Below are 25,779 nucleotides of genomic sequence, written 5' to 3'. Positions count from 1 at the left end.
CCCAAACTGTGGTTGCTATGTAGAAGCACCTTGAGATGAATAAGGGTCCAAAAGTAGCAATCAAGCATATTCTTTTCCATTCTCTTCAAGTGGTCTGATCTCAGTATCTTGCTTCTGAATCTCTCCTTTATGAAGGCAAACAATCAAAATCCAGTTTTAGAGAACTGCTGGCTTCTGAGTAGACAGCAAGCTTAATAACTTCAGTTTGGAAGGGATGAAGGAGGTAAGGAAGAAGGAAAACCTAAGTGGAAGCCTTTCATTGTGTCTGAAAATCATTATCCAGGTGCCCCTTCACTGTTCTCTACTGAAGGGAACATAACGCTACGAGTTAGAATAACACCTAAAAACACAACTGAACACTACCACAGTTTCAATGTCAACTTTACGATTAAAATGCACATTTTAGTGGCATGTTTTTGTTATCAGTTATAGTGAAATGACAGATGTAAAAGCAGGTGCCAGAGCCTTGGGGCAGTGTGGGAGGTGTGTGTGTGTGTGTGTGTGTGTGTGTGCGCGTGCACGGTAGAGGTGGAGAGGTGAGAGGTCTCATCTCTAGCTCCATTTGGTTAAAGAAGATACTATGTATGACAGGGAAGACTCTTGCTCAAGGGTTTTTAATCTGCTAGCTTCAAGGTCTTTTTTGGTTTTTTTTTAATGCTTTGAATTCCAAATATTTGCGTTCTAATTTTTTTTTAATCTCCTGGTTTGCAATGTGGTCCACTTTGAAGGCCATTTCTGTTAAAAACAAGTAATTCTCTGGAAATAAAAATCTAAAAGTGAGCAGATAGTTTTATCCAAGGTCCCCTTCGGGGCAAGGACAGTCAGTCTACTGATGAATGAGTCCCCAGCCTACAAATCACCTGACACAGAGCCACACAAGGGCTTCTCTTTTAATTAGCATCCCACCCACCACCCTCAAACCTGTTCTTTTCCCTCCCAAATTCTCCTGCAGGAAGGGGTTAAACACTGACTGCTTTGGGAGGGCTGTCCACACCAAGGGTCCCTAAGGATCTCTGCTCAGCAGAGAGGTACCCCTAGTTCTTACCCAGACTCCCCCAGGGAGGGGCACCTGCTCACACAGTGCCTCTCCTGTCCTCTTCTCTGGCTCTTATTAACTCCTCATCAGACTTGTCTCTGCCTGGCAATGGCCTCTGCTTCCCAACCTGCATGTCTCAGAACACGGCTGGGTGACAGCTAAATTCTCATATTTACCATCACCTCCCATTCAGGGACAGGCTCCCAGCAACACTGAGTGTTTGCTGTGATCCACTGAGAACCAGAACACTCTCACTAGATATTAAGCAGAGCATCATTTCTGAGTTTCCCAAGTGCTACCACTGCTGTCAAAGACAAGGAAAGGGCAGGTATTTTGTAGAGGGCAACAGCTTCCAGAAAAGAAGCCATGCAGGCAGCTCTAATCTAGGGATCATTTCTGTCTCCTCAGATTGCACCAGCCACTCATCCTCCCTCTGCCTCTACCTCCTCACCTGAAAAATGAGAAGGACCAAGCCTGGGCTCATGGTGAGAATAGCATCTCATAACTGAAGGACTTCAGGGGCAATTCTTGCTGTTTCCATCAGATGATATTAGGCAAGCAACGTCATAAATTTTTTTCAGCTTCCTTTGTAAAGAAACAATGTTGCCAATTTAATCCCTGTTTTAGAGAGGGAACTGATTCCTGTAGGATGTGGCCGCAGGTCACAGAGCTGCTTCTAAGGATGGAAACCTCCATTCCCGGACTAGAGGTATTCTATGTCAGCTGCACTGTTTCAAGGTATCTGGTACTTAACTGGGCAGTCTTACTTTTGGTTATCCATTTGTTAAAATGAAAATTTTAAGTTAACATAAATATATTCTTAAGAAATGTTTTGTAAAGATTATCCTCAGTGTGTCAAAAGATGCTGAGACTGGACCGCAAGTTTTCCAAACCCTGAGGCAGGCATCAAATAACTCTTCTCACATCCCCCAGGTTTGCTTCTTGTGGATCTAAGGGTTAAGCAGAAATTCTCTACCCTTAGAATTGGGACGAATCTTTCACTGTTCTAGAAAAGATCTCCTTGGATGAAGCCATCTGCCAATGAAGATATAAAATAAATCATTGTTACACTGGTATAAAATAATCCAAATGCAAACCTAAAGATTGGGCTGTTTACTGTTCTGGTTCCATGGAGGGAAGGGTACAGGTCTCTACAATTTTTTATATGTGAGAAGATTAAGTAGACCCAGGTGGGTCAAGAGGTATAGTTTCCAATCTGGGGGTGGAGGGCTGTGGTGAAAAGCTGAGGATAGGCTAGCCAGTTGACTAAGGAGGACGTAGTATGTACTTTATTTTCGGAAATGGGGCTGGGTTAACCTCGGCCCTGTACTGCTGGGCTTGGACCTCACACCCCTGCCTAATTCCTGCTTGGATGTGAAAGTCCAGCCCTGGTGATGTGATTTTTCCAGTGAAACTGCATGGAAACCCTCCTTAACAGCCATAAAGACATGAGAAAATATTCGCCTTCAGGGCACACAGGCATGGGTGCTGTTTAGGATCACCGGCATTTAGAGCTGGAAGGCTAGGAGGAGCCATCTCAGCAAATAGATTCCATCTCAGGCGCTCGCTCCCGGGAATGAGCACGGAGGCATCTGTGGACAGGACGCGAGCGAGCATGTGCCCTGGGTTGGGGGAAGGAGAGCTGCGATCCATTAGTGATGTCTGCCCAGGTGTACGTGCGTAAGAGGTCTTAAGCTTTGTGTCTACGTACCTTTTAAAAGCCTCTCATTTTACAGATAAGAAAAAACGAAATCCTGCAGACACGGAGTGAGAATGAAAGCCCAGTTCTTCTGACTACGTTTACCATGCTTGCTCTCATTATGTTACCACAGAGCAAAAACCTACCATAAGTCCACAATCCCTTATTAACGATCCTGAAATCCAACAAGCTCTGAACGTACGTAACTCACACTGAGGGGGAAAACCTGACTTGGACTAACATGAGCTCATTTACAGTATTTACAGTAACTGATTGCAAAGTGTAACCAAACCCTGCTGGGGACACTATATATTATACAGTATATACACAGCATTTCTTTTATAAAATCTGAAAAAATCTGAAATCTGAAACGCATCTGGCCCAGGGGTTTGGATAAGGCAGGGCAGGCCAGTGGTACTGAGTCCACCGCCTACAGGGTGTGGCAGGTAGAGTAGCCCCCAAATGTCTATACCCTCATCCCCCGGAACTTGCGTCTGTGTTATGTTACACAGGAAGTTTGCAGGTATTCATTATAAGCTACAGACCTTAAAATAGGGAGACTTTCCTGGATTGTTCTATTGGCCTCAACTAATCACATGAGCCCTTAAAAGCAGAGAACTTTCTCCAGCAGGAGTCTGAGAGATGCAGCAGAAGGTCAAGTCTAGAATATTAGCAACTCTCTAAATTCTAAGCAGGAGAGAGACTCCACCCGCCTTTGCGGGAGGGGCCACACTGGCCGCACGAGAAGGCAGGCAGGCAGCCCCAGGACTATTCCCAGGCTGACAGGGCTCGCGGTGGCTCATGAGCCAACGACCTGAATAAGCATGGAAGCGATTCTTTCCCGAAGCTTCCAGATAAGATCCCTTCTCAGCCAACACCTCGATTTCTGCCTCGTGAGAACGGAAGACCCAGCCAAGCCATGTCAGATGTCTGACCTGGGGGCTGTGAGATAACAAGTGGGTATTAAGTTCATAGTAATTTGCTACGGCAGCAACACAAAACTAAACAGGACAAGCCTGATTCCTCCCCCATGATACAGCCTCTAGACACCCTCCCAAAGCGCCTTCCTTCCCACCCAAGCCCTGCCCGGGTCAGGCCGCTCCCTCCCTAGACCGCTCAAGATGCTTTCACTCACTTTCCACGGACACCCTGCTGGCCCCCAGGCCTCCCCCGGCCAGCCCCGCCCTCCCCCCGCCAGCCCCGCCCTCCCCCGGCCAGCCCCACCCTCCCCCGGCCAGCTCCGCCCTCCCCACCAGGAACTTGACTGTCCTGCCTCACTGGGTGCAGTGCTTTCCAGGGGGTGTCCCTTCTTTCTCCCAAGTCCTGAGACACCGAGACCCAGTCGGGTGCCTCCCTTATGGCCCCGTAACACCTATCACTACACGTATGGAGCCCCTGACGAGCCTTAGCTCACGGAAGGACCGATTCACCTCAGTCGGCCTCACCGTGCAGGGTGCTCGCAGGGCAGGCCGGGTGTAGGACACCGTCACGCAGACCAGGCAAGGCTTCGCGTGTTTCTGGTTAAAATAACCCCTTGGAGTTGTAGTGGGATTTGCAGTTTTCCAAGCATTTCCAAATATATTATCTCACGTAATTTTTACAAAATAAACCATGAGATAAAACAAGGCATGTATTTTTAATTCCCGGTTTTTACAGGTGAGAAGACAGAGGCTCCAAAAGGTTCTGAGGTTTGTCCGCTAGCCCACGTGAGAAACCCTGCCTCACAGACTCAGTGCTGCCACGCGCAGGGCAAACGCCGCTCTGAGAATCTGGCCGAGGCAGCAGCAGGGCCACATTCATTGCGAGCTCTGCGGACACTGCTGTGGATCCGCCCTGGCAGGTGTCCAGGCAGTTAGATCTCATTGCGTCTGTTTCTCCGCTCTCCTCTTTCTCTTTCTCCGTGTTTTCTTACAGAAAAAAGTCTAGTGTTTAACTTGAAAGCCGACAACATCTGGGTCTAAAGCACTCCTGCTTTGGGGGCACAAAAGCAAAACCTCTCTTGCCAGCAGTGTCATGGTGACGATGCAGCCGTGGTAGCTTCCCCGGGGCAGAGGCAGACGAGATGGCCCAGCTCTGCCTCTGACACAGGCTCTGCACAAGCCACTGCCCTTGCTTCCTCCCCTCGGAGAACAGACCCTGTTTCACGTCTCCCACGGCTGCTGTGAGGATGGAGTGACACAGTGCATCTAAGTCATTTGGCAACGGTCCAGGGATGCCTGCACGTGAAGTGTCAGATTCCTCCCCCTCGCTGCGATCACCCCAGTTACCTGCACGAAAGCAAATCTGCCTTTTCACCAAAGAATATCCCAGGCTCCTGGCTATGCTCTTAGGATGTGCTGTTTTCTCCTCTTGAAGCTGGCCTTGGCATTCTTTTAAGCTGATTTCATCTTATTCAGAATATTAGCGGGTAAAGAGGGAGGATAATGAAGGAATAACTGTGGGATTGGCCCCCAAGTCCTACACAGGCCCACAGGGGTCCCTGACCACATGTTCTCCTCCATTCACAAGATAATCAGAGCAGAGCTGAAAAGACACTGGCTGATACAAAGGCAGAAACCCAGTCCACTCTTACACCCCAGTTAAATCATTAACTAAGAAGCACCACCTCCTGTGAGTGACTGACTCTTACACAAGAGCTTCCACGGTGCTGAAGGCACATCAGCATTTGGGTTGAATTTAACTTTTATCTCTTCTTCATAGCCCTTCAGAGGTTTTAGATCAGACCAGTAAGGAGTGCTTTCAGATTCAGGTCTGGAGAACTTTCTGAGCATATGGGGCACATTTTCTGGTGATGATCTGTCATGTGGAAATTCATTACAAGCCCAACAAGACCATTTTATTTTAGTAAATCTATAGCTGATTTTCCTTGAATACTTTTTATAATTCTGGAAAATTGATGGCTCTTTAAATCCTCCCATGGTTATTCAGATAAGCATTATGATCACTAACATCAATAAAAATGGCTTGATGATTTTTCCTTTTATAATAAACTTTAGGCCTTGTGTAGACAATGCAATTTTAAAGACATGACAATATCCTTCTAGATACTATGGTTAAATTATGGCCGAAACACGGAAATCTTTACAGCGCAAGCCCGGATTGCATTTGGAAACATGCAGTGGGTGACTTCCAAAACTCCTGCCTTGGTTTCTCACTAGAGTTCTTCTCCAAGGAGCAGATCTGGAGAAGACAATGAATCTGTTTTAAGTACATCAAAGTTAGGATGGGAGTGGAAGTTCAAGTAGATATACAAAAATGAGGACTTTCTGAGATATGGTGGGCAAATCAATCTCTCTTTGGGCATTAGTTTGTTCATCTGTACAAAAGAAATCATCACTTGCATTGTGTTGTAAAATGAACTAAATCCATGAGGAAAAGCTTTGTGGACGCTAAGTCAAATCGTGTGTGTTTTATTCTTTCGTATGAAATCAACTTACATCTCCACCTGGAGGAGCATGAGAAGTCCTTGATGTTTCTAAACCAGACTCATCGTCTTTAAAACCAGCAACTCCTCCGGCCATTTGTTCCTGTTTATGCTGATGACACACCCACACTCCCAGGCATCCAAGCTTGGAAACCTGGGCTGTGCTAGAAACCTCACTCCCCTGCCCACTGGGATGCCTGATCAGTTCCTTTCAAAATATGAATCTGCTTAGGCCAGCCCCTTGCTCAAAAATCACTGACAATTTCCAGCTGTTCTTGCACAAAGGGTCAGAACACGTATGTCGCCCCCAAGACCCTGTCCTGTCTGGCCTTGCCCAGCCCCTCACTCTGTCATTCCCTCTGCATTCCAGCCACACAGCCCTGCCCAACTGTCCCTTTGCTGGAACCTCCAGCCCCAGGCAGCCTCTGTGGTCACCTCCAGCTCTGAGTCCCCTGCAAAGCCATTATGCACGCCCCGGTAATGCTCACGTCCTGGGGTGAGCGAGGCACAGAAACATACCCCAGTCCTGGAGCACTGCCATCGTTTGAAGTGACATTTTATGTGAAGTCTTTCCCTGCTTCCTCAACTACGAAATCCATGACAGCAGTGATTCTATTTTCACTCCTGCATTGTCATCTCAAGCCTAGTACATAATGGGTACTTGTTCATTGCATGAGTAAATCAATCAATCTTGGGATCTTCTCCTCAATGTACCTCCCACTTAACAGCCTCCAAGAGGTAAAGAGCACACACAGCGTCATAGAGCCAGAGACCAAATGGAAGCCACACAGCTGCAAATCCCCTGTTAGTTCTCAGGGTAATTAAATTGTTGGCAGAAGAAATACTTCACCATATAGTTTCATTCTTCTTCCAAACCATAATCTAAGCCGCAAATTACATTTGAGCTTTTTAAACCACCTGACCTAAGAGAATTCATCCTAGTTCTGAGTATAGAATGCTGTTGTGTTGAGGCAACAGCTGTTCCACAATCCCAGGCAGAATCTACGAAGCCAAGAGACACTGATGCTTTGTCCTCAACAAAAGGGGAGACCCATTAGGACAAATCTAGGACCCGGAGGTGCCAGTGTTACAGGCAGGCCCAGCAAACCGCTGCCCGAGCGCCAGACCCCGCCCCAACCATCTTGGTGAGTAAAGTGGCCACAGCCTGTGCACACCTGCGACAGAGGCCACAGGGCCCAGAAGCTCCATGGTCCACCATCTGGCCCTTCAAGAACGAGTCTGCCGAGCCATTATAGAAGGCACATAACACGGAAAAATAACCCTGGAAATGTCTTAAAATGCACAATTTTATATCTAGAGTTCTTTCCTCACACCTTCTCCCGTGGAAAAGGTGCCTTATATTGTTTGTGAAAAAGCAGGTGAGCCAAACCCCCGAATCCCCCAACAAGGAATAACAGCAGGGCCTTCAAGCTGGGAGGGGTTTTTCCCAGAAAAGCCAGTTTAGGATCCTGACGCTCAGTGGCCCCAATACCTTCATCTCCCCCGTTATGAAATTCCGCACATCTACAGACAGGAAAGACTCACGGGCGTTTTCTCCTCTTCGAGGGGTGAAGCTGGCCCACGGCCGCGCCCGTGTCCCCCCTCTTCTGCCGCCTTCTCACATACGCTCCGAGGCTCCCGGTCACCTGGTGCCCGCACATCGGAGGAGTGTGACTTTGGTTTCAAGCTGCTGGTGAATTCCCTGGACTGAGTTTTTCTGAAGAGAAACAAATGTGGAATTATCAAAAACAGTCTTCAACAAAGACAGCTTTACCAAAGTAGAGGTCTGCATTCAAATTACGTGGAAACCAGTAATGGGTACCATTTACTGAGCGCTGATGGTAGGCTGAGCCCTTTGCTAGGTATTTAAAGACATTAACTTAATCCTCATAACAACCCTGCGAGGAAGGCGCTGTTATCCTTGCTTTGCTGTAAGAGGCTCAAAATAATGGTATCACTCATCCAAGGCCACGCAGCAGCCAGGACTGGAGCCCAGGTCTGCCCGGCTCCTGGTTCAGAAGCTGAACAGCCAGAGCACACGGCCCTCGTGTCATCAGCAACAAAGAGTCCCTTTCTCTCCGTGTGCCCACTTACGGTTGTGAAGTCACAGGACTGCGGCACGGAAGAGAGGTCCACGTGTCTGTTCCTATTTCCCCGCTCGCACGGGGCTGCCAACACTTCGCAGAGGCCACCCTGGCACCCAGCACAGGGGACCCATCCCCTGCCTTACTGCTCCCACCCAAGTTACCTTCCTGTCTCTGCAGTTGATTATGTCGCTTCCTCATTCACCACCTCCTCACTGTCACAGAATAAGGTCCAAACTCCTAAACCTGGCCTTCCAGGCACTTCAGAGCACGGCCCCCCTCACCCCTGTGCGCCCAAAACAGGCAGAAGGACTCACCATCACCCAAAGCGCCATACATGCTCCATCGAGCGGTCTTGATGACCCCTCTGCCTGCATTGTCCTGCCTGACCTTCTGTAGCTGGAAAACTACTTACCTTTCAAGGTTCACCGCTGTGGATCAGGATGATGGGCTCGGGGAACCCTCTGCCTGGCTTTAGTCACAGTGCACACCATAGCCTGTGTGTCTGCCTGTTTCTCCTCCTGGACCGCAAGCTCCTGGTCCGTCCCTGAGCTCCCAGCACCCAGCACAGACAAGCACCCTCGGGCCCGCTTCCTCCGGGGCCCCCGGAGCCTGAAGCCCAAGGGTCCCCCCCCCCGACAGCTGCACTGTTCCAGCGCGAGGCTAGGGAAGCCCGGGGTCACTAGGGAACCACCTCCAGGCCCAAGTGGGAAAGCGAAACAGCCGACACGGTGGCGCTGTGAAAATGAAGGGAGTCGCCGGAAGCCTGAAGGAACTTTCCAGAAACTGGGAGTCACCGTGCGCCCTCAGGTCCCACCCGGCCCCCCACAGGATCTGAGAGCGAGGGGGCTCGCGGCCCTGTTGTGTGGCGCCTGGCCAGTCCCTCACGGCCCTGCGGGTTCACACCTGAGCTCCCGCACCTCCTGCTCCGGCTTCAGCCGTGCCCCCTGGGCGAGGATCTCATCACAGAGCGTGCCGTAGGGTTTATCGAGGTGGTGCTCACCCATCACCCACACCCAGACTTCCTCGTCGGCTCCCAGCTTCCAATGAACCGATTTGCCGTTGTCTGCAGGCAAAACAGAATTTGGATGAACACGTATCTTTAGCCATGGGTTAGGATGTTTTCCATCATTAAAGTGTTCAAAAGTCAGATGAGGCAAAGCCCGTCCAACCTGCTCAGAATGAGAAGCATTCCCAGGGCGGTGGCAGTGGGCTGCGGTACGTCTGTTTGAAAATATGATGAATGTGGTGCCCCTTTTCTAAGTGAAGACGCGAGATGGGAAGAAAGCAGGCATTGTCTGCATTATCTTTAGGGTAACAAAGCAGCATCAGACACCAGAACATCTACAGCCTAAGAATCTCCCTGCAGCCCGGCTGCTCCAGGGCTTGGGGTGTCCACTGCATTTCTAGGTTTCATTGCTGAGTACAAGGCAAACACTTGAGAGTCAGACCGGCTTTAGTCTAAATCCTAGCCCCGCCACTTAGCTGTGTGACTTGGACAAATTATTTAATCTCCCTAAGCCGCAATTTCCCTATCTGCAAAATGGGAATACTAACATCTACTCAGGAGGATGGCTGTGGGGAGGCGGCGACAGCCGTGCAGGCAGGTGTCCAGCTGTCTGACGCACGACACATGACGGACTCTCAGGAGAGGCTGGCGCCACCGTCCCTCTGTGCTGTTGACAGACGGACGTGCCAGCTCAGAGACTCGGGCCAGCCCGTGAGAGATGACACGCCCGAAGTGTGAGACGTGGGGAAGCTACTTGAGTAACCGTGTTTACGCCTGCTCCCAGCAGGGGTTGTGTTACATTCTCTCTGGTTCCTGCTCCTCAGATGCGGCCACACAGGTCATGTTCCCTGAAACCTGGGACGGTGGACCATTCCCAGGAGAGGGGGTGGGCAGTCCTAAACCTGAAGGCCCCACAGGGGACTCACCAGGGCTATCATGGTCCACGGCTGGTCAAGATGCCTGGGCCTGAGGACCCACACTAGCCAGTGGTGTTGAGTGTGTGACACGGGCATCTGCTGGCATGCAGGCCGGGCTGTGGCCATGTCACAGGAAGTAGAGGACGGTTTCCAATGAAAGCATCTCTGTCCAACGTGCTGTGGACTCACGTCCTGCTGTTGCCTCAGGACACATTAAAAAAGCAGCTGCTCGGGGCCAGGCTTGCTCTTTCTTTGGGCGCCTTCCACCTTCCTCAGGGCCACAGAGATGTTCTGGGGACTGTGCTCTGAAGAGGATATTTGGGGGGGCAGGGTCACAGTCTTCACCACAACAGGAGCCAAATGTTCTGTGCTCACAGGTGGAGCAGGTGTGAGGGAGGGTCAGTCCCAGGTGAGCCCTGGGGGCTGGGGGGCCGGGGGAGGCCCAGCCAGCTCTGGCTCTTTTGAGGAAATGCCCGCTGGTTCATTACCGTAGAAAGCTGGCAGACCTCACAGACCCCCTTTATTACCTCTCTAGGGCAGCTAAGAATATTTTCACTATGCCCACCTCTCAACCTTCACCTAAGTAACCGTCTAACCTACAGTTTTGGCAGCAGGAGGAAGGTGGCCGCAGAGGAGAGAGGCCAAGAGCCAGGGGACACAGGAGGGGACCAGGGGTCCCCACAGCCCTGCTCAGGACAGCGACACACGCTTCCCCCGAGCCGTGTCCCCCCGACACAGTGGGCGTGGTGGGGGATGGGCGGGAGCATGACTCTCGGGGGGAGGGCCCTGCTCTGGGGGGACCGAAATCCCAGAGACCCTGTGAACACAGGAGGGCCTTAGAAAGGAAAGGGAGGGGCAGCAAAGGAGAGGACAGAGTGCTGACGCCTCTAAAGGAGGGGAGATGAAGGTAAAGAGGCAGAGGCTTTGGGGCAGGAAGAAAGGGAATTAGACAGGATGTGTCAGATTTAGCGGCCCTGACAGGGGTCTCTGCTCTGAAGACACTGGGGTCCTCCAGGGGGCCCACACAGCTCCCTGAACCCAGGGAGGGGGAGTCATTCCAGTAAAGTGAGCGTCGGCCTGGTGCCCTCTGCTTCGTACCAAGACAGGGGGGCTAACAGGGCCTCTGTGTAGCTCCTTCCACAAAATCCTGCTGCGTTCTTAACGCTGGCAGGATGCAGAGCTGGGTGCTGCGGAGATGTGGGGTGAAACATCCTCCTGCAGGTCACCCAGAGCCTGGGAGAGAAAGAGCAGGGTGGTAGGTCACTGACTTAATGAACTTCACTGCGTATCTGCTATGTGCCAGGCCCTGAGGTAGACACGCGTGGACACTTACAAACAAGACAGACCAGTCCCTCCTTCTAGCTGGGGGAGGCAGGTGCTGACCAGCTAGTTACCTAGAAAAGTAGCAGTAACTGGGGAGGGGTGTTGAAGTGCTGCGGGATGTGTGGAGGGCCGGGGGCATACACCGTAACCACGAGAGATTTAAGTCCATCGAGGATTCAGAGGACGGAGGATGCTTCGGAAGGACAGGGAAGAAATAAGAAGTTCTTTGTGTTCAGTTTGGGAGGATGGATATGGAATCTGGACAGAGAACAGGGGTGGGTTTGGTGCTGGATACAAGGAACAGCATGAGCAAGATCAGAGAAGGGAATCAACATGGGGCCACGGGGAACAAGGGTCTCCGCCAGAGCTGACAGGCTTTAGAAGCCACCTGGCCGTGGGCTGAGGATCACGCAGGGGGAGCAGGTGGCCGCCTGGCACAGGCCCCAGACACCAGGCTGAAGGGTTTAAATTTCGGCCCTGTGTTGCATAAAGCCAGAAAGTGGTACTAGAATCCCAGTGCTCCTACCAACTCTTTACGTGACCACGTATACATCGCAATGTTTCTCTGAGCCGGAGTTCCCTCTTTGATAAAACAGAGGTAATGAGTCTGAACTCACAGGCCTGCCACATGACAAGTGCTCAAAAAGTATTAGCTCCATGTTCTTGGTCTGAGTGACCAACCAAGAGTCCACACCTGTAAGACATGTCACCATAAAACTCCTAGAAGAGAACATAGGCAAAACCTCCTCTGACATAAATCGTACCAATGTTTTCTTAGGTCAGTCTCCCAAGGCAAAAGAAATAAAAGCAAAAAATAAACAAATGGGACCTAACCAAATGTATAAGCTTTTGCACAGTAAAGGAAACCATCAACAAAATGAAAAAACAACCTATAGAAAGGGAGAAAATATTTGCAAATGATGCAAACAACAAGGGGTTAATATTCAAAATATACAGACAGCTCATAGAACTCAATATCAAAAAAATAAACAACCCAATCAAAAAAGGAGCAGAAAACCTAAACAGTTGTTTTTCTAAAGAAGACATACAGATGGTCAACAGGCACATGAAAAGACGCTCAACTTCGCTAACTATTAGAGAAATGCAAATCAACCACAATGAGCTATCACCTCACACCAGTCAGAATGGCCATCATCAAAAAGCCCACAAATAATAAATGCTAAAGAGGGTGTGGAGAAAAGGGAACCCTCTTACACTATTGGTGGGAATGTAAATTGGTGCATCTACTATGGAGAACAGTATGGAGGTTCCTTAAAAAACTAAAAATAGAGCTACCATATGATCCAGCAATCCCACTCCTGGGCATATATCTGGAGAAAACTCTAATTCAAAAAGATACATGCACCCCAATGTTCATAGCAGCATGATTTAAAATAGCCAAGACATGGAAACAACCCAAGTGTCCATCACAGATGAATGGCTTAAGAAGATGTGATATACATACACACACACACACACACACACACACACACACATATGCTGGAATATTACTCAGCCATAAAAAAGAAAGAAATATTGCCATTTGCAGCAACATGGATGGACCTAGAGAATATTATACTAAACGAAGTAAGTCACACAAAGAAAGACAAATACTATATAATATTGCTTATATGTGGAATCTAAAAATAATACAAGTGAATCCATATATAAAACAGAAACAGACTCAAAGACATAGAAAACAAACTTATGGTTACCAAAGGGGAGAGGGACGTGGGGAGGGATAAATCAGGAGTATGGGATTAACAGATACAAACTACATAACAGGTACATAAAATACATAAACAAGGACCTACCGTATAGCACTGTATAATTATTGTATTGCATAATTTATACCTACTGTATAATTATATTCAATATCTTATAATAATCTATAATCAAATCTAATCTGCCAAAAAACCCCAAAACCAAACCCTATGCTGTACACCTGAAACTAACACAGTGTTGTAAATCACCTCGACTTCAATTATAAAAAGAGTCCAGGACAGTCTCCGTGCAGGTGGTGCCAGGACCAGGAAGCCCTGCAGCGCGTCCGCACGCAGGGAGGACCTGGACCAGGCGGTGTGCAGCGGGTGTACAATGATGTTGCAGGAGACAAAGGGTGGAGAGAAGAGGGGTGAGGCCGGCCGGGCCTGCGCGAGGGGAAGACGGCCTCCAATGGGGCGCGGGGGGTGCGTCTGGGCGGCCGAGGCAAAGAAGGACTCAAAGATGAGGCCGAAGGTTTGAGGATGTGGGGTGATAAACAGTGACGTCAAGAAAATACATGTGTTTGAGGAGTTAGGTAGTGAACGTTTTGGGAAACGAGGAATAAACTATTTTCAGTTTTACTAGAAACCCACATGGCAAGGTTGAGCATATACCTGAAACGTGGAATTGAAGTTCAGAGTGAGGTCGGGACGCGCAGGGTGAATGTGGGGATTACTTTACAGATGCCATCGTGGACGCCGCTGGCCCGGAGAATGAAACCCAGGAGAGACCCTCGGAAAAGCATGTGCTTCGTCAGGACACAGAAGAAAAGACAGCGGAAGGAGAGTCCTGATTCAAAAGGAAAAAGAGGGAGAGGGAATCCTGACTCCTAAATAGCTGGAGGAGAGTGGGGAGGATGCCTTGCCTCCAGGAGAGGAGAGGTTCCGGCCTCAGAGATGGTCACTTCAGACAGACGCGGCAGGCTGCGCGGGGACACAAAGGACTGGGTACAAGTTACTGGGGGAGGAGCAAAGAGGGCTCGGCGGGGCTCAGCGGGCATCACTGAGCTCCTGCCACGACCCGCTGCGCCCGCGGGCAGGACAGAGCAGCCCAGGCGCTCCGGGGAACGTGGGCGCTTCCACTGGGTTGCTGGGAGGGGAAGGCGTACGGACGCCAGGGACCAGGCTGGGGGTGGGGACACAGGGACAGGACAGAGCAGGGAAAGAGGGTGCTTTTGAGGAGAGAGAAAAGCTCGGCTGCTTAGAGTTGAAACCTGGCTGCACGGAGCCACGTTCAGCCCCCAGTGTGCCTCCTTAAGGTAAAGATACAAGCATCAGGGGTGTTAACAGGGCAGGCACTGCAACTCGTCCGGACTTAATGCTCTCCAGGCGTCCTGGGCCTCCTGTTGACTTCAACTCAGAGGACAGTGAGAGAGGGACCTGTTACAGCGCCTCCATTGAATCATGAGCTTGTTTCCCAGTCTTCGACTCATGTTTCTATGCTGCAGTGCTCTCAAGTTTGCTCTTAGGGACCCAAGAGGCAGTGCTGTAGAATGTCACACAAAAACAGTGACGGGTCACGCACGTCCTTGGCAAGGCCATGGCCAGGCCCATTTCGCTCTGACGGGGGAGGGGGACGCCGCTCATGCAGCGCGTGTCGGGCCCGCAGGGGGCAGGAGGCGGCGCCCGGAGGTGTCAGCAGGGTCGTCTCCTCCACTGAGGTCAACGCGACCCCTGGGGCTATGACTGTGCCTCAGAGTCAGCACCTGGTCTCCACTCCGACTGATCGACTTGGAGGGACGAGCACAATAGCAGGTGCGCGTGAGAGGGAGCGGGATGGAGAGAGGGAGAATCGCATGCTCTACCCCCACTGAGAGAAGACCACGGACTTGGAGAACAGAAGCCAGAAGAGCAACAGAACCAGGGCCCCTAATGCATCACGCATGAACTACACCAGGGCTGACGGAAGCAGGGCTCCTACCAACCCCAGGCTGCTGTGTCCATATGCTCCCTGAACTCACAACATCCCAGGACTCTCCCACCACTCTGGCCTCTCCTCTAGGTCACCCACCTCCAACCCAGAAACCAAAGGGTGAATGAATGCCTGGCCGGTGGGGCCTCCGGGACTCGGGTGCTATGGCCATGTCCCTTCTGACTGATGACCGTGCCAGGTCTGCCTTGAAATACTTAGAGCATCACCGAGGCTGTTACTAACCCTACTTGACCACAAGGAAATTGAGGCTTAGGGAGGGTAACTTGCCCAAGATCATAGAGGTGGTGAAACTGGAACCAGAATTCAAAACTCAGCTGTGAGATGGTAAAACCTGTGTTTAGAGGCACCTCTGATGCATTGTCCAAACGGAAATACTTTTGAGAGCAAAAAAGGAAACCCACCAACAGGAATGGCAGGAAATGAACAACGTACAGGGGCTCTGCTGAGCAAGCTGGGTGTGGGGTCACTGTCATGTGCCCTCTCGGCCCCGCAGAGCTGGACAGCTCCAGCCTCATGTGCATTTAGCGAAGAACAAGGCCCAGTCCTACCGGCACTTTCTGAAGTTAACCTGGGTAATAATCCTGCAGCTACTAACACAGGACCATCTTTTAAAACTTCAAAAATGTTTATGCTTACTATAGAGACAAAAGGACAGGAAGGAAGTTGGAGAATGTGCATGGCGCCATGGTCCAGGGAAGCAGGTGGTGGCACAGACAAGTGAGAAGGTGAGCCAGGAGGGAGGCCCGCTGAGCCCACAGCTCGTGGAGGTGAAAGGGAAGGGCAGCCAGTGAGCATCTGCATCCGGTGCTCAACGCGTAAGACACCGAGTCCGTTACACTATCCGGCCCAGAGTGAGGGGCACAGCTACAGGGTCGGGACCAGTGGCTCAGAACAGACCTGGAGTAGATCCGGACCTGAGTTCAAACCCTGACTCCACCGGTGACCCACACAAGTTACTTTCTCCAAGTTTGTTTCCTTATTTGTAAGAATAAGCGGGGCAACGTTCACCTCCCTGGATTCTTGTGAGGATTAAATGAAACAACATAAATACAAGGCTTCTGGCTGGCACACACTAACAGACAAGCAGGTTGGTGGGGAAAACCTCCCTGGGACGGAGCAGATGGGGTGCAGTGAGGTCAGGAGTAACCAGGGGACTCCCGGGTTTCTGGCTTTGGTGACTCAGGGCCACAGATCATGGTGGAGACTGAGAGGCAGGACCAGGCCTGGGGGTGGGGAGAACCGGGGTGATGCTGATGAACTCGGTTTTGCATCAAGTTTGCAGGGCCTAAGGGTCTTCTGAGCGGAGATGCTCACTGGGTAACTGACATGGAAACCAAAGCTCAGGTGAAAGGTCTGGCTTTGAAATACGGGTGTGAGAGTCTGGCATAAAGAGCAGAAGAGATGACCCAGGGAGAGAATACAGAGACCCTAACCTTAACCTAGTCTCTGAGTCTGTGAATGAGCCTCAGGGAGTCGTGAACATTGGGAAATTCTACATGAAACGTCCTCTGTGTGCATTTTCCTGGTCCAAGCTTTTCATAAGTTTTCCATGGAGTCTATGGGCCCCTCAATCCCACCTCAAGGTTACCAACCACTGGTGTAAAGTGAGACTCCCCTGGGGAACACGGGTATTCAGGGTCAGGCAGAGACGAAAAACAAGCAGTCATGGAGACAGCAAGTGACCATGACACCAACAAGAGACTCAGAGGCAACTCACAGGGTCAGACGCAGCTCAGGAATCGACTGAGGTAAGAACTGACTCTAGCAGCAGAGGTCACCGTGCTGGGTCAGGAATGAAGGGAGGGGAGGAAGTAGACACGGCAGGTGGCACAAAGCAAGCCTTTATCATCATTTCATGAAAAAGGGAAGGTTTTGCATAAAGGAACTTGCCTGAAAATCCACAAATGAAATTTCACAAGCCCGAGGCTGTTTCAGGGGCACACGTGGAGCCTCTCGGGCACCACACACGGCGCCCAGAGCCCAGCCTCCTGCGTGAGGCTTCTGCCGGCTGGAGAGAGGTCCATTGCTAGGCAGCCTCCTTTGTGTGTGTTACCAGAGAGAATCTTACAGAATAAATGCTCCACGGCAGGACGCCGATGCAAGCACATGTTCAGACGCAAGCAGGGCACCTGCAGACAACAGGAACTGTTACAAAGCTCCAGGTGAGCTGAACGGGTGGTATGTTTGTCAACAGCATTGGCTCCGGGAGAGTCAGACTCAGGGTCACTTACTAGCTGCTGCCCTGGGCAAGTTATTAAGGTCCCTCAGCCTCAGTTTCCCCACCTGTAAAAGGTGAACAGTAACTCAGCTCCAGGCTTGGCTGTGATTATTTAATGAGATGATATATTTAAGCACAGAGGTCAGGGTCTGACATGCCGTCAGCTCAATCAGTGCCGGCTGGTGCCATGTTTACCGTCTAGAGCAGTGCTGTCCAATGGGCGCTCCGCCTGTAATTATATATTTTCTAGTAGCCCAATTAAAAAATCAAAAGAGGATGGGGGTTCCCTGGTGGCACAGTGGTTGAGAATCTGCCTGCCAATGCAGGGGACACGGGTTCGAGTCCTGGTCTGGGAAGACCCCACATGCCACGGAGCAACTAAGCCCGTGTGTCACAACTACTGAGCCTGAGCGTCTGGAGCCTCTGCTCCGCAACAAGAGAGGCCGCGATAGTGAGAGGCCTGCGCACTGCGATGAAGAGTGGCCCCCGCTCGCCGCAACTAGAGAAAGCCCTCGCACAGAAACAAAGACCCAACACAGCCAAAAATAAATAAATAAATAAATAAATAAATAAATAAGTGAAATTCTTAAAAAAAAAAAAAAATCAAAAGAGGAGTTTGCCCAAGATGATGGAGTAGAAAGACCCTGAGCTCACCCCCTCTCACGAGCACACCAACGTCACAACTATCTGCAGAACCATCGATGAAAAAGACCAGAACCTTCAAGAAAAGATCTTCTACAACTAAAGACATAAAGAAGGAGCCACAACGAGACATGTACTCCAGGTGGGTGACCCACAGGCTGGAGAATAATTGTACTGCAGAGGTTCTCCCACAGGAGTGAGCGTGTTGAGCCCCCATCAGCCTCCCCAGCCCAGAGTTCCTACACGAGGAAGATGACCCCCAGAGCATTTGATCTTTAAAGGCCAGCAGGGCTTAATTTCCGGAGCCGCACAGGAGTGGGGAAAAGAGAGACTTCACTCTTAAAGGGCACACACAAAATCTCACATGCACCAGGACCCAGGGCAAAAAGCAGTAATTTGATAAGAGCCTGGGCCAGACCTACGTGTTGGTCTTGGAGAGTCTCCCAGAAAGGCAGGGGTGGCTACAGATCACCCTGGGCCCATAAATACTGGTGGCAGACGTATTTGGGAACATTCTATTGCGAGAACATTGCTGTTGGTGGCTGCCATCTTGGCTCATGAGCGGCAAGATCTGGTCCCACCCAACAGCCTGTAGGCAGCACTGCTGGGATGCCTCAGGCCAAACAACCAACTGGATGGGGACATAGCCCCACCCATAAGCAGGCTGCCTAAAGACTTCCTGAGCCCACAGCTCACTCCAGACACACCTCTAGACTTGGCCCTGCCCACCAGCGGGCCAAGACCTAACTCCACACACCAGTGGGCAGGCACTGACCCTTCACTCCAGGCAGCCGACACTAGTCTCTAGACCAGACTCACTGGTCAGGAGGCAGACACCAGAAGCAACAAAACTACGATCCCACAGCCTGCAGATCCAGCCCACCCACAGCTCGCCAGACCCTACTGTGGGACAAGCTGGGACCTGGCCCTGCCCACTAGCAGGCCAGCAAAAGCTTCAGGACACCCCGGACCCCAGACCCAACTGTGCCAGCAACTGGCTCCCCCACCACCAATGATTTGAAATGAGTTCTGGGATCCCTGGGCCCTGCAGCCAGACTCCAGGACGTGGCTCTGCCTGCCAGCAATCCAGCACTAGCCCCAGGACCTACGTTCACCTGTCAGTGGGTGCGCAACATCCCTGGAGTCTTTGGTACCCTGACTCCACTCACCAGTGAGCCAGCACTAGCCCCAGGGCCCCCTAGGATTCCTCAAGCAGTCACCTCATGACCAGATCCATCTACACAGCAGCCAGCAGCATCCACACAAGGCAGGGCCTGAGAACCAACCAGGCTGGGGACCAACGAAGCCTCCAAGATGGCCTGCATACTCAGCCCCTACAACAGAAGGGCCGACACAGTCCTCTTAGGGGGCACCCCTAGAGCCTATAGCTTGAGTGACAAGGGGGGAGCGCACTGCTGGGACACATAGGACATCTCCTACAGAAGGCCACTTCTCCAAGGCTGAGAAACATAACTAACCTACCACATACATAAAAATACAAATAACAACTTAGACAAAATGAGGCAGCAGAGGAACATGTTCCAGATGAAGGAACAAGATAAAACCCCAGAAGAAGAACTAAGTGAAGTGGAGATAGGCAATCTACCCAAGAAAGAGTTCAGGGTAGTGCTCGTAAAGACGATCAAAGATCTCTGGAGGAGACTGGATGCACAGAGCAAGAAGTTTAAATTTTTAACAAAAGAGTTAGAAAATATAAAGAACAACCAAACAGAGAAGAATACAATAACTGAAATGAAAAATACTCTAGAAGGAATCAATAGTAGAGTAAATGATACAGAAGAATGGATCAGTGAGCTGGAAGACAGAGTAGCAGAAATCACTGCTGCTGAACAGGAAAAAAGAAAAAAGAATGAAAAGAAATGAGGACAGTTTAAGAGACCTCTAGGACAACATCAAATGCACTAATATTCTCATTATAGGGGCCCAGAAGGAGAAGAGAGAGGGAAAGAGCCTGAGAAAATATTTGAAGACATAATAACTGAAAACTTCCCTAACCTGGGAAAGGAAATAGTCACCCAAGTCCAGGAAGCACAGAGAGTCCCATACAGGATGAACCCAAAGAGGAACATACCAGGACACACTGTAATTAAAATGACAAAAATTAAAGATAAAGAGAGACTATTAAAAGCAGCAATGCAAAAGCAACAAATAACATACAAGGGAAGCCCCATAAGGCTATCAGCTGATTTTTCTGCAGGTCAGAAGGGAGTGGCACGATATATTTAAAGTGATGAAATGGAAAAACCTACAACCAAGAATACTCTACCCAGCAAAGCTCTCATTCAGATTTGATGGAGATATCAAAAGCTTTACAGACAAACAAGACCTAAAAGAATTCAGCACCACGAAAGCAGTTTTACAGCAAATGTTAAAGGAACTCCTCTAGGTGAAAAAGGCCACAACTAGAAACAAGAAAATTACAAAATGGAAAAGGCAAACATACAGTAAAGGTAGGAGATCATCCACACACAAAGCTAGCAAGGTTAAAAGACAAAAGTAGTAAAATCATCTATATCCACAATAACCAGTTAAGCGGTACACAAAACAATTAGATGTAAAATATGATATCAAAAATAGTAATAGGAAAGTACACAAGCAGGGTTTTTAAAATGCATTTGAAATTAAGAGATCAGCAACTTAAAACAATCATGTATATATATATAGGCTGCTATACAAAAGCCTCCTGGTAATAGCAAACCAAAAACCTATAATAGATATACACACAAAAAAGAAAAAAGAATCCAAACATAACACAAAGACAGTCATCAAATCATGAGAAGAGAACAAAAGAAGAAGGCGGGGGAAGACCTAAAAAAAAGAATCCAAAACATTAACAAAATGGCAATAAGAACACACATATTGATAATTACCTTAACTGTAAATGATGGACTAAATGCTCCAACCAAAAGATGTAGGCTGGCTGAATGGATGTAGAAACAAGACCCGTATATATGCTGCCTACAAGAGACTCACTTCAGATCTAGAGACACATACAGACTGAAAGTGAGGGGATGGAAAAAGGTATTCCATGTCAATGGAAAAAAAAAAAAAAAAAAAGCCAGAGTAGCAGTATTTATATCAGATACAATAGACTTTAAAATAAAGACTGTTATAAGAGACAAAGAAGGACACTACATAATGAGCAAGGGATCAATCCAGGAAGAAAATAAAACAATTGTAACATTGTTACAGTTGTATATGCACCCAACGTATGAGCATCTCAAAATATAAGGCAAATATTAACAGACAAAGGAGAAATTGACAGTAATACAGTAATAGCACAGGACTTTAACACACCCCTTACAGCAATGGACAGATCATCCAGACAGAAAATCAATAAGGAAACACGGGCCTTAAATGACACATTAGACCAAATAGGCTTAATGAACATATAGAGGGCTTCCCATCCAAAAGCAGCAGAATACACATTCTTTGCAAGTGCTCAGGGAATGGTTTGCAGGATAGATCTTGTGCTAAGCCACAAAACAAGTCTCGGTAAATTTAAGAAAACTGAAAACATATCAAGCATCTTTTCTGACCACAGTGCTATGAGACTAGTTCTATCAGTTTTTCACAAGAAAAGTTCATTACTCCCTTAAATTTAACACTTGGAAGAATACGTTTTGCACCAAAGTGGTTCCTCTTTGACTAGAGAAAAGGAAAAGGTCTGAGAGTCTTTCTCCACTTCCCCTATAAAGACAGGTCTCCTCTGTGTCTCATCTTGCTCTGTCTTTGGTGACCACGCCACAGAGAGTCAAGGCCGTGTTGTCATGGCTGGGGCGCCCCAGGCCGCACGAGGCCCCAGCTGCTCCTTGTCGAGCCCGCAGCACGTGTTCCTCCTCGACGGTCTGGCTGACTTAAGTGCTACTTTTCCTTAGTGGTTCATAGCTGGGCTGTGGCCTTGAGCTTGTCCTTTTCTTGGCTCATAAATATATCTACATCCACCCCATTCCTTTACCATTCTAGCTCACCACTTAGCGGTTCTTTCACTGTCATCCGGTCATTTTTTTCTCTCTATAGCCTGCTGTGGTGAGTTTTCAAAAAGCATCACTAGACTTTTAGTGATACTAGCATACTGTGTATCCCAGGAACCTGTCCACCTTACAGTAATCCTCAGGCTAAAGTAGGAGAGGCTGAAAAACAATCGGAAGTATGGATTTAACTCAGTGATAGATCAGAAAATCATTTCGAAATGTAGTGTGAAAATATGATTGTTAGAGAGGGACAGAGTTCTGGACCTCGTCTGCCTGCTGGGGCGTAACCAGAGGGCTGAAGCTGCAGGGTCCAGTCTGGTAGCCGCTGGCCACCGGTCACTACTGAGCACACAAAATGAGGCTGCTCTGGGCTTAGGTGTGCTAGACAGGTAAATGACCAGAGACTTGGTAGGAGGAAAATTAATGCAAAATACCACATTAATACTTTTATATTCATTATATATTGATATGATCATATTTTGGGTATCTTGGGTAAAATAAAAGATATTAAAATTAATTTCACCTTTTTCTTTTGATTCTTTCCTGATTTTAATTTACTTTTTAAATTTTTTATACAATTTTAAAGGTTACACTCCATCTAGTTATTACAAAATATTGGCTCTATTCCCCGTGTTGCATACTACACCCTTGTAGCCTGTCTTACCCCCAATAGTTTGTACCCCCCCTTCCCCCTCCCCCCCCCACCCCCGGTAAACACTAGTTTGTTCTCTACGTCTGTGAGTCTGCTTCTTTTGTTATATTCACTAGTTTGTTGTATTTTTTAGATTTTAAAATTACCTATTCCACTGTGTAAATCAACATACATTTTTTTATGATCACTTAACTTATAAAGTAACATAGGTTTTTGAAGAGGTAGATTCAAACCCTGCAGAGGAAGAACTTAAGCAAAGAAACGGAAATTATTGTCTTAAGTCAGCACGAGGAGAACAATTCAGCAAACGTGAGAAGCCCAAAGTCTTTCAAAGAGCCTGGGGCAACGATTCCAGGGGCAAGAGCCCTTCTGCTGTCACCAGGCTTCAGTCACCCACCACATCTGTGCGTTATGTTCACAACCAGCATGGTGCCCAGAGGCCTGGTTATACCTGGTAAACTCCGACTGAAGGATGTAAGGAGATGAAGGAGCCAGTTCAGAAAGATAAAAGCTCATGCTTCAGTTTGGACGCGTTCCCTCTAGAAGGAAAAACGAGTATCTATTTGGAGAGTGTAGGGTACTGTGAAACCCAGCAGATCTGGGCACTAACTGGTGGTGTGACCTTGCATTTATTACTGAACTTCTCTGATTCTAAGTTTCTCCATCTGTAAAATAGGACAATTGATACCTATTTTGCAGATATATTGTGAAGATGACATATAATGTATGTAAAAGTGCTTTGCGTGGTGTCTGACAAAACAGGTGTTTAATAAATAGCTGCCATTGATGATAATAATAATAAATGAGATACTATATTTATTTCCATATCACTATAAAGGCTTAATTCTAAAAGATGCCGCATGCTGCAACTAAAGATCTCGCATGTCACAACAAAGATCCCGCACGCAGCAATGAAGATCCTGCATGCAGCAACTAAGACCCGGCGCAGCCAAATAAATAAATATTTAAAAGAAAAATAAAGGCTTAATTGGAAAAAGGTTTTAATGAAAGGCAGTACAAGGTAAAGGTCACTAAACTGACTTCCTTTTTGAGTCTGTGTATACAAGTTAGATTCATGTTCTCAATCTTTGAAACCCTGAATGGTTTTACCAAATTTAATTTTTCCTGGCTTAATGAAAAATGAAGAGAAATTGATCTTGAATACCTCTCTGTAAGTGACCTTGAAAACTGTGTTGTTTTTTCCCAAATGATAACATTTTATTATAGAAAAAGCATCCCAAATATAGGATTTCATAAACACTGATAAGTGAACAAGTGCAACTTTAAAAGTAAATACAAAGTAAAGAGGCAAAATCTAGAAGCATTTTGCCTTTAAGAGAAAATGTAATCCTCTCCTACAGAGGTGATCCCACCCAGAGCACAAATGTGGCTCCATCTCCTGTGAAGACATCAGGTTTGCTTTCTGAACTATGCGCAGTTTAACAATTTCAAAATGATAGCAAGAAGTGGCACGGAATAAATCACTAAGACCAATTAACTTTCTATTGACTATTACTCAATAAAGGCTCCCCATCACACTTTGACAATTTAAAGCCGAAAACTGTGCTTTTTTAAAACAAAATAGGTATTCATCCATAACAGAATGTGTGTGCGTGTGGGGGGAGTGTTAATGTGTGCTTTTCCACATCTGTGTGTGTATATGCTTTAAGCCTGATGTACAAGGAATTCCTCCTCACCCATGGTCCCAAAAGTCCTTCTCAAGTTACCAGGGATTCCTTGAGTCAGGAAGACGTAGCACATCTGAAAAATGATCTCACACTAAAAAATTAGTATTATGACTTTTTTCCTGTTAGTAGTATTTGCATTTTAAGAGTGAATTTCCCTAAAAAAGAAAACTCAAAGAAATATCTCTTAGAATCTAGGAAATGCAAACAGCATTGCTACAAAGATTTTGACACAAAGACTTCATATGCTGGTAGCAGAATATTAGTTGTCTGTGACAATAAGGGGATAGAACTCTTCCTTAATTCCCCTCAAGTGCAGCTCCACGGGTGACTTTTTACTGCAGCTTAAGATCAGTCTGGTTTCAAGTAGGAGATCTGCTTTCGGCCTCACAACTCCAGGGTAATTGCCACGTGTGTGTGTGTGTGTGTGTGTGTGTGTGTACATGCACGAGCATGGAGACTTCAAGTCAATCAACTGCACCATTAAAATCTCAGTAACACTGAGGGTCCACCTGCCAAATTGGACCTCGCACCTGGCTTGCTTCTGACTGGTGTGAAACGTGGGAACGAGCGGGGAGGCATCCCATGTGCAGGCTCCCAGGCAAGGCAGGCTCCGCTTACCTTTCTTTGGTCTGGGTTTCACTGGCAAGGACTCCTGTTTTTCCATTGCTGCTTCTCTTTCTTTCCATCGGCGGACCTGCTCCTCCCTCATCTTGAAGAACAGGATCTGTTTCTGTTCTTCGCTGAGCTCTGCCAGCAGATCAGGATCTATGTACATCTCCGACAGTATCTGTTTCAGCATCTTTGCAAGGCTGGAGTCTTTTACACCTGTGGCAAAAGTTCTTGAAAATGGCTTCCAGGGCTGCCTTCACCTGGGCTGGCCCTGGGAGGCACCCGCAGACCTTCCCCGAGACTTGAGGGGCTGGGACAGTAATTCAACAAACTGGCTCTGGGTTCCCGGCACCAAGCATCCTGTCCAAAACGCCACTCATGAACCTGCAAAGAGCAACAGCCAAAATGCAGGCCGTGTTAAAAAGTGTTAAAATGTGCAGACATGGGGCCAGGACAGGCTTAGGAATAAAGCTTGGAGGAAATACAGTATCGCTTTTCACTTCACAAGAAAGCTGAAGCAAGCTTTGTTAAGAGTTTGTGTAACCTGTATCCTGTAATTTCCTAAGATACTTTATCAGAAAACAAAACAAAACAAACCAAATCCTAACCTTGCACAGGTCAATCTCAGGGAAACAAAAAAATTAACAGAGGTTTGGCCTTCTCCCAACTAAGCAAACATACTATTACCTCAGAGCCCAACAAACCACTACGTCCATGGCTACGAACAGAGTTAAAGAGACAAAGGCACAGGGAAAAATTAAAAGAAGTTATTTCAAAAGGAAATACT

General features: G+C 48.2%; 1 protein-coding gene across 1 annotated transcript in view; it reads right to left on the bottom strand.

Moving 5' to 3' along the window:
* Window positions 1-25,286, bottom strand: part of SH2D4A (SH2 domain containing 4A) — a 67,718-nt gene extending 42,432 nt beyond the window's left edge. The window contains exons 1-3 of the mRNA XM_068532060.1: window positions 25,002-25,286; window positions 9,150-9,309; window positions 7,705-7,876 (exon numbers count right to left, since the gene is read on the bottom strand). Coding sequence (XP_068388161.1) covers window positions 7,705-7,876; window positions 9,150-9,309; window positions 25,002-25,182 — 513 coding nt within the window. The 5' untranslated portion in view covers window positions 25,183-25,286. The remainder of the gene's footprint in view (window positions 1-7,704; window positions 7,877-9,149; window positions 9,310-25,001) is intronic.
* Between the last annotated feature and the right edge of the window lie 493 nt (window positions 25,287-25,779).

The sequence above is a fragment of the Eschrichtius robustus genome, chromosome 21, assembly GCF_028021215.1.
Source record: "Eschrichtius robustus isolate mEscRob2 chromosome 21, mEscRob2.pri, whole genome shotgun sequence".
NCBI lineage: Eukaryota > Metazoa > Chordata > Mammalia > Artiodactyla > Eschrichtiidae > Eschrichtius > Eschrichtius robustus.
The sequence above is the reverse complement of the archived record's forward strand: the minus strand, read 5'-3'. Positions and strand labels throughout refer to the sequence as shown.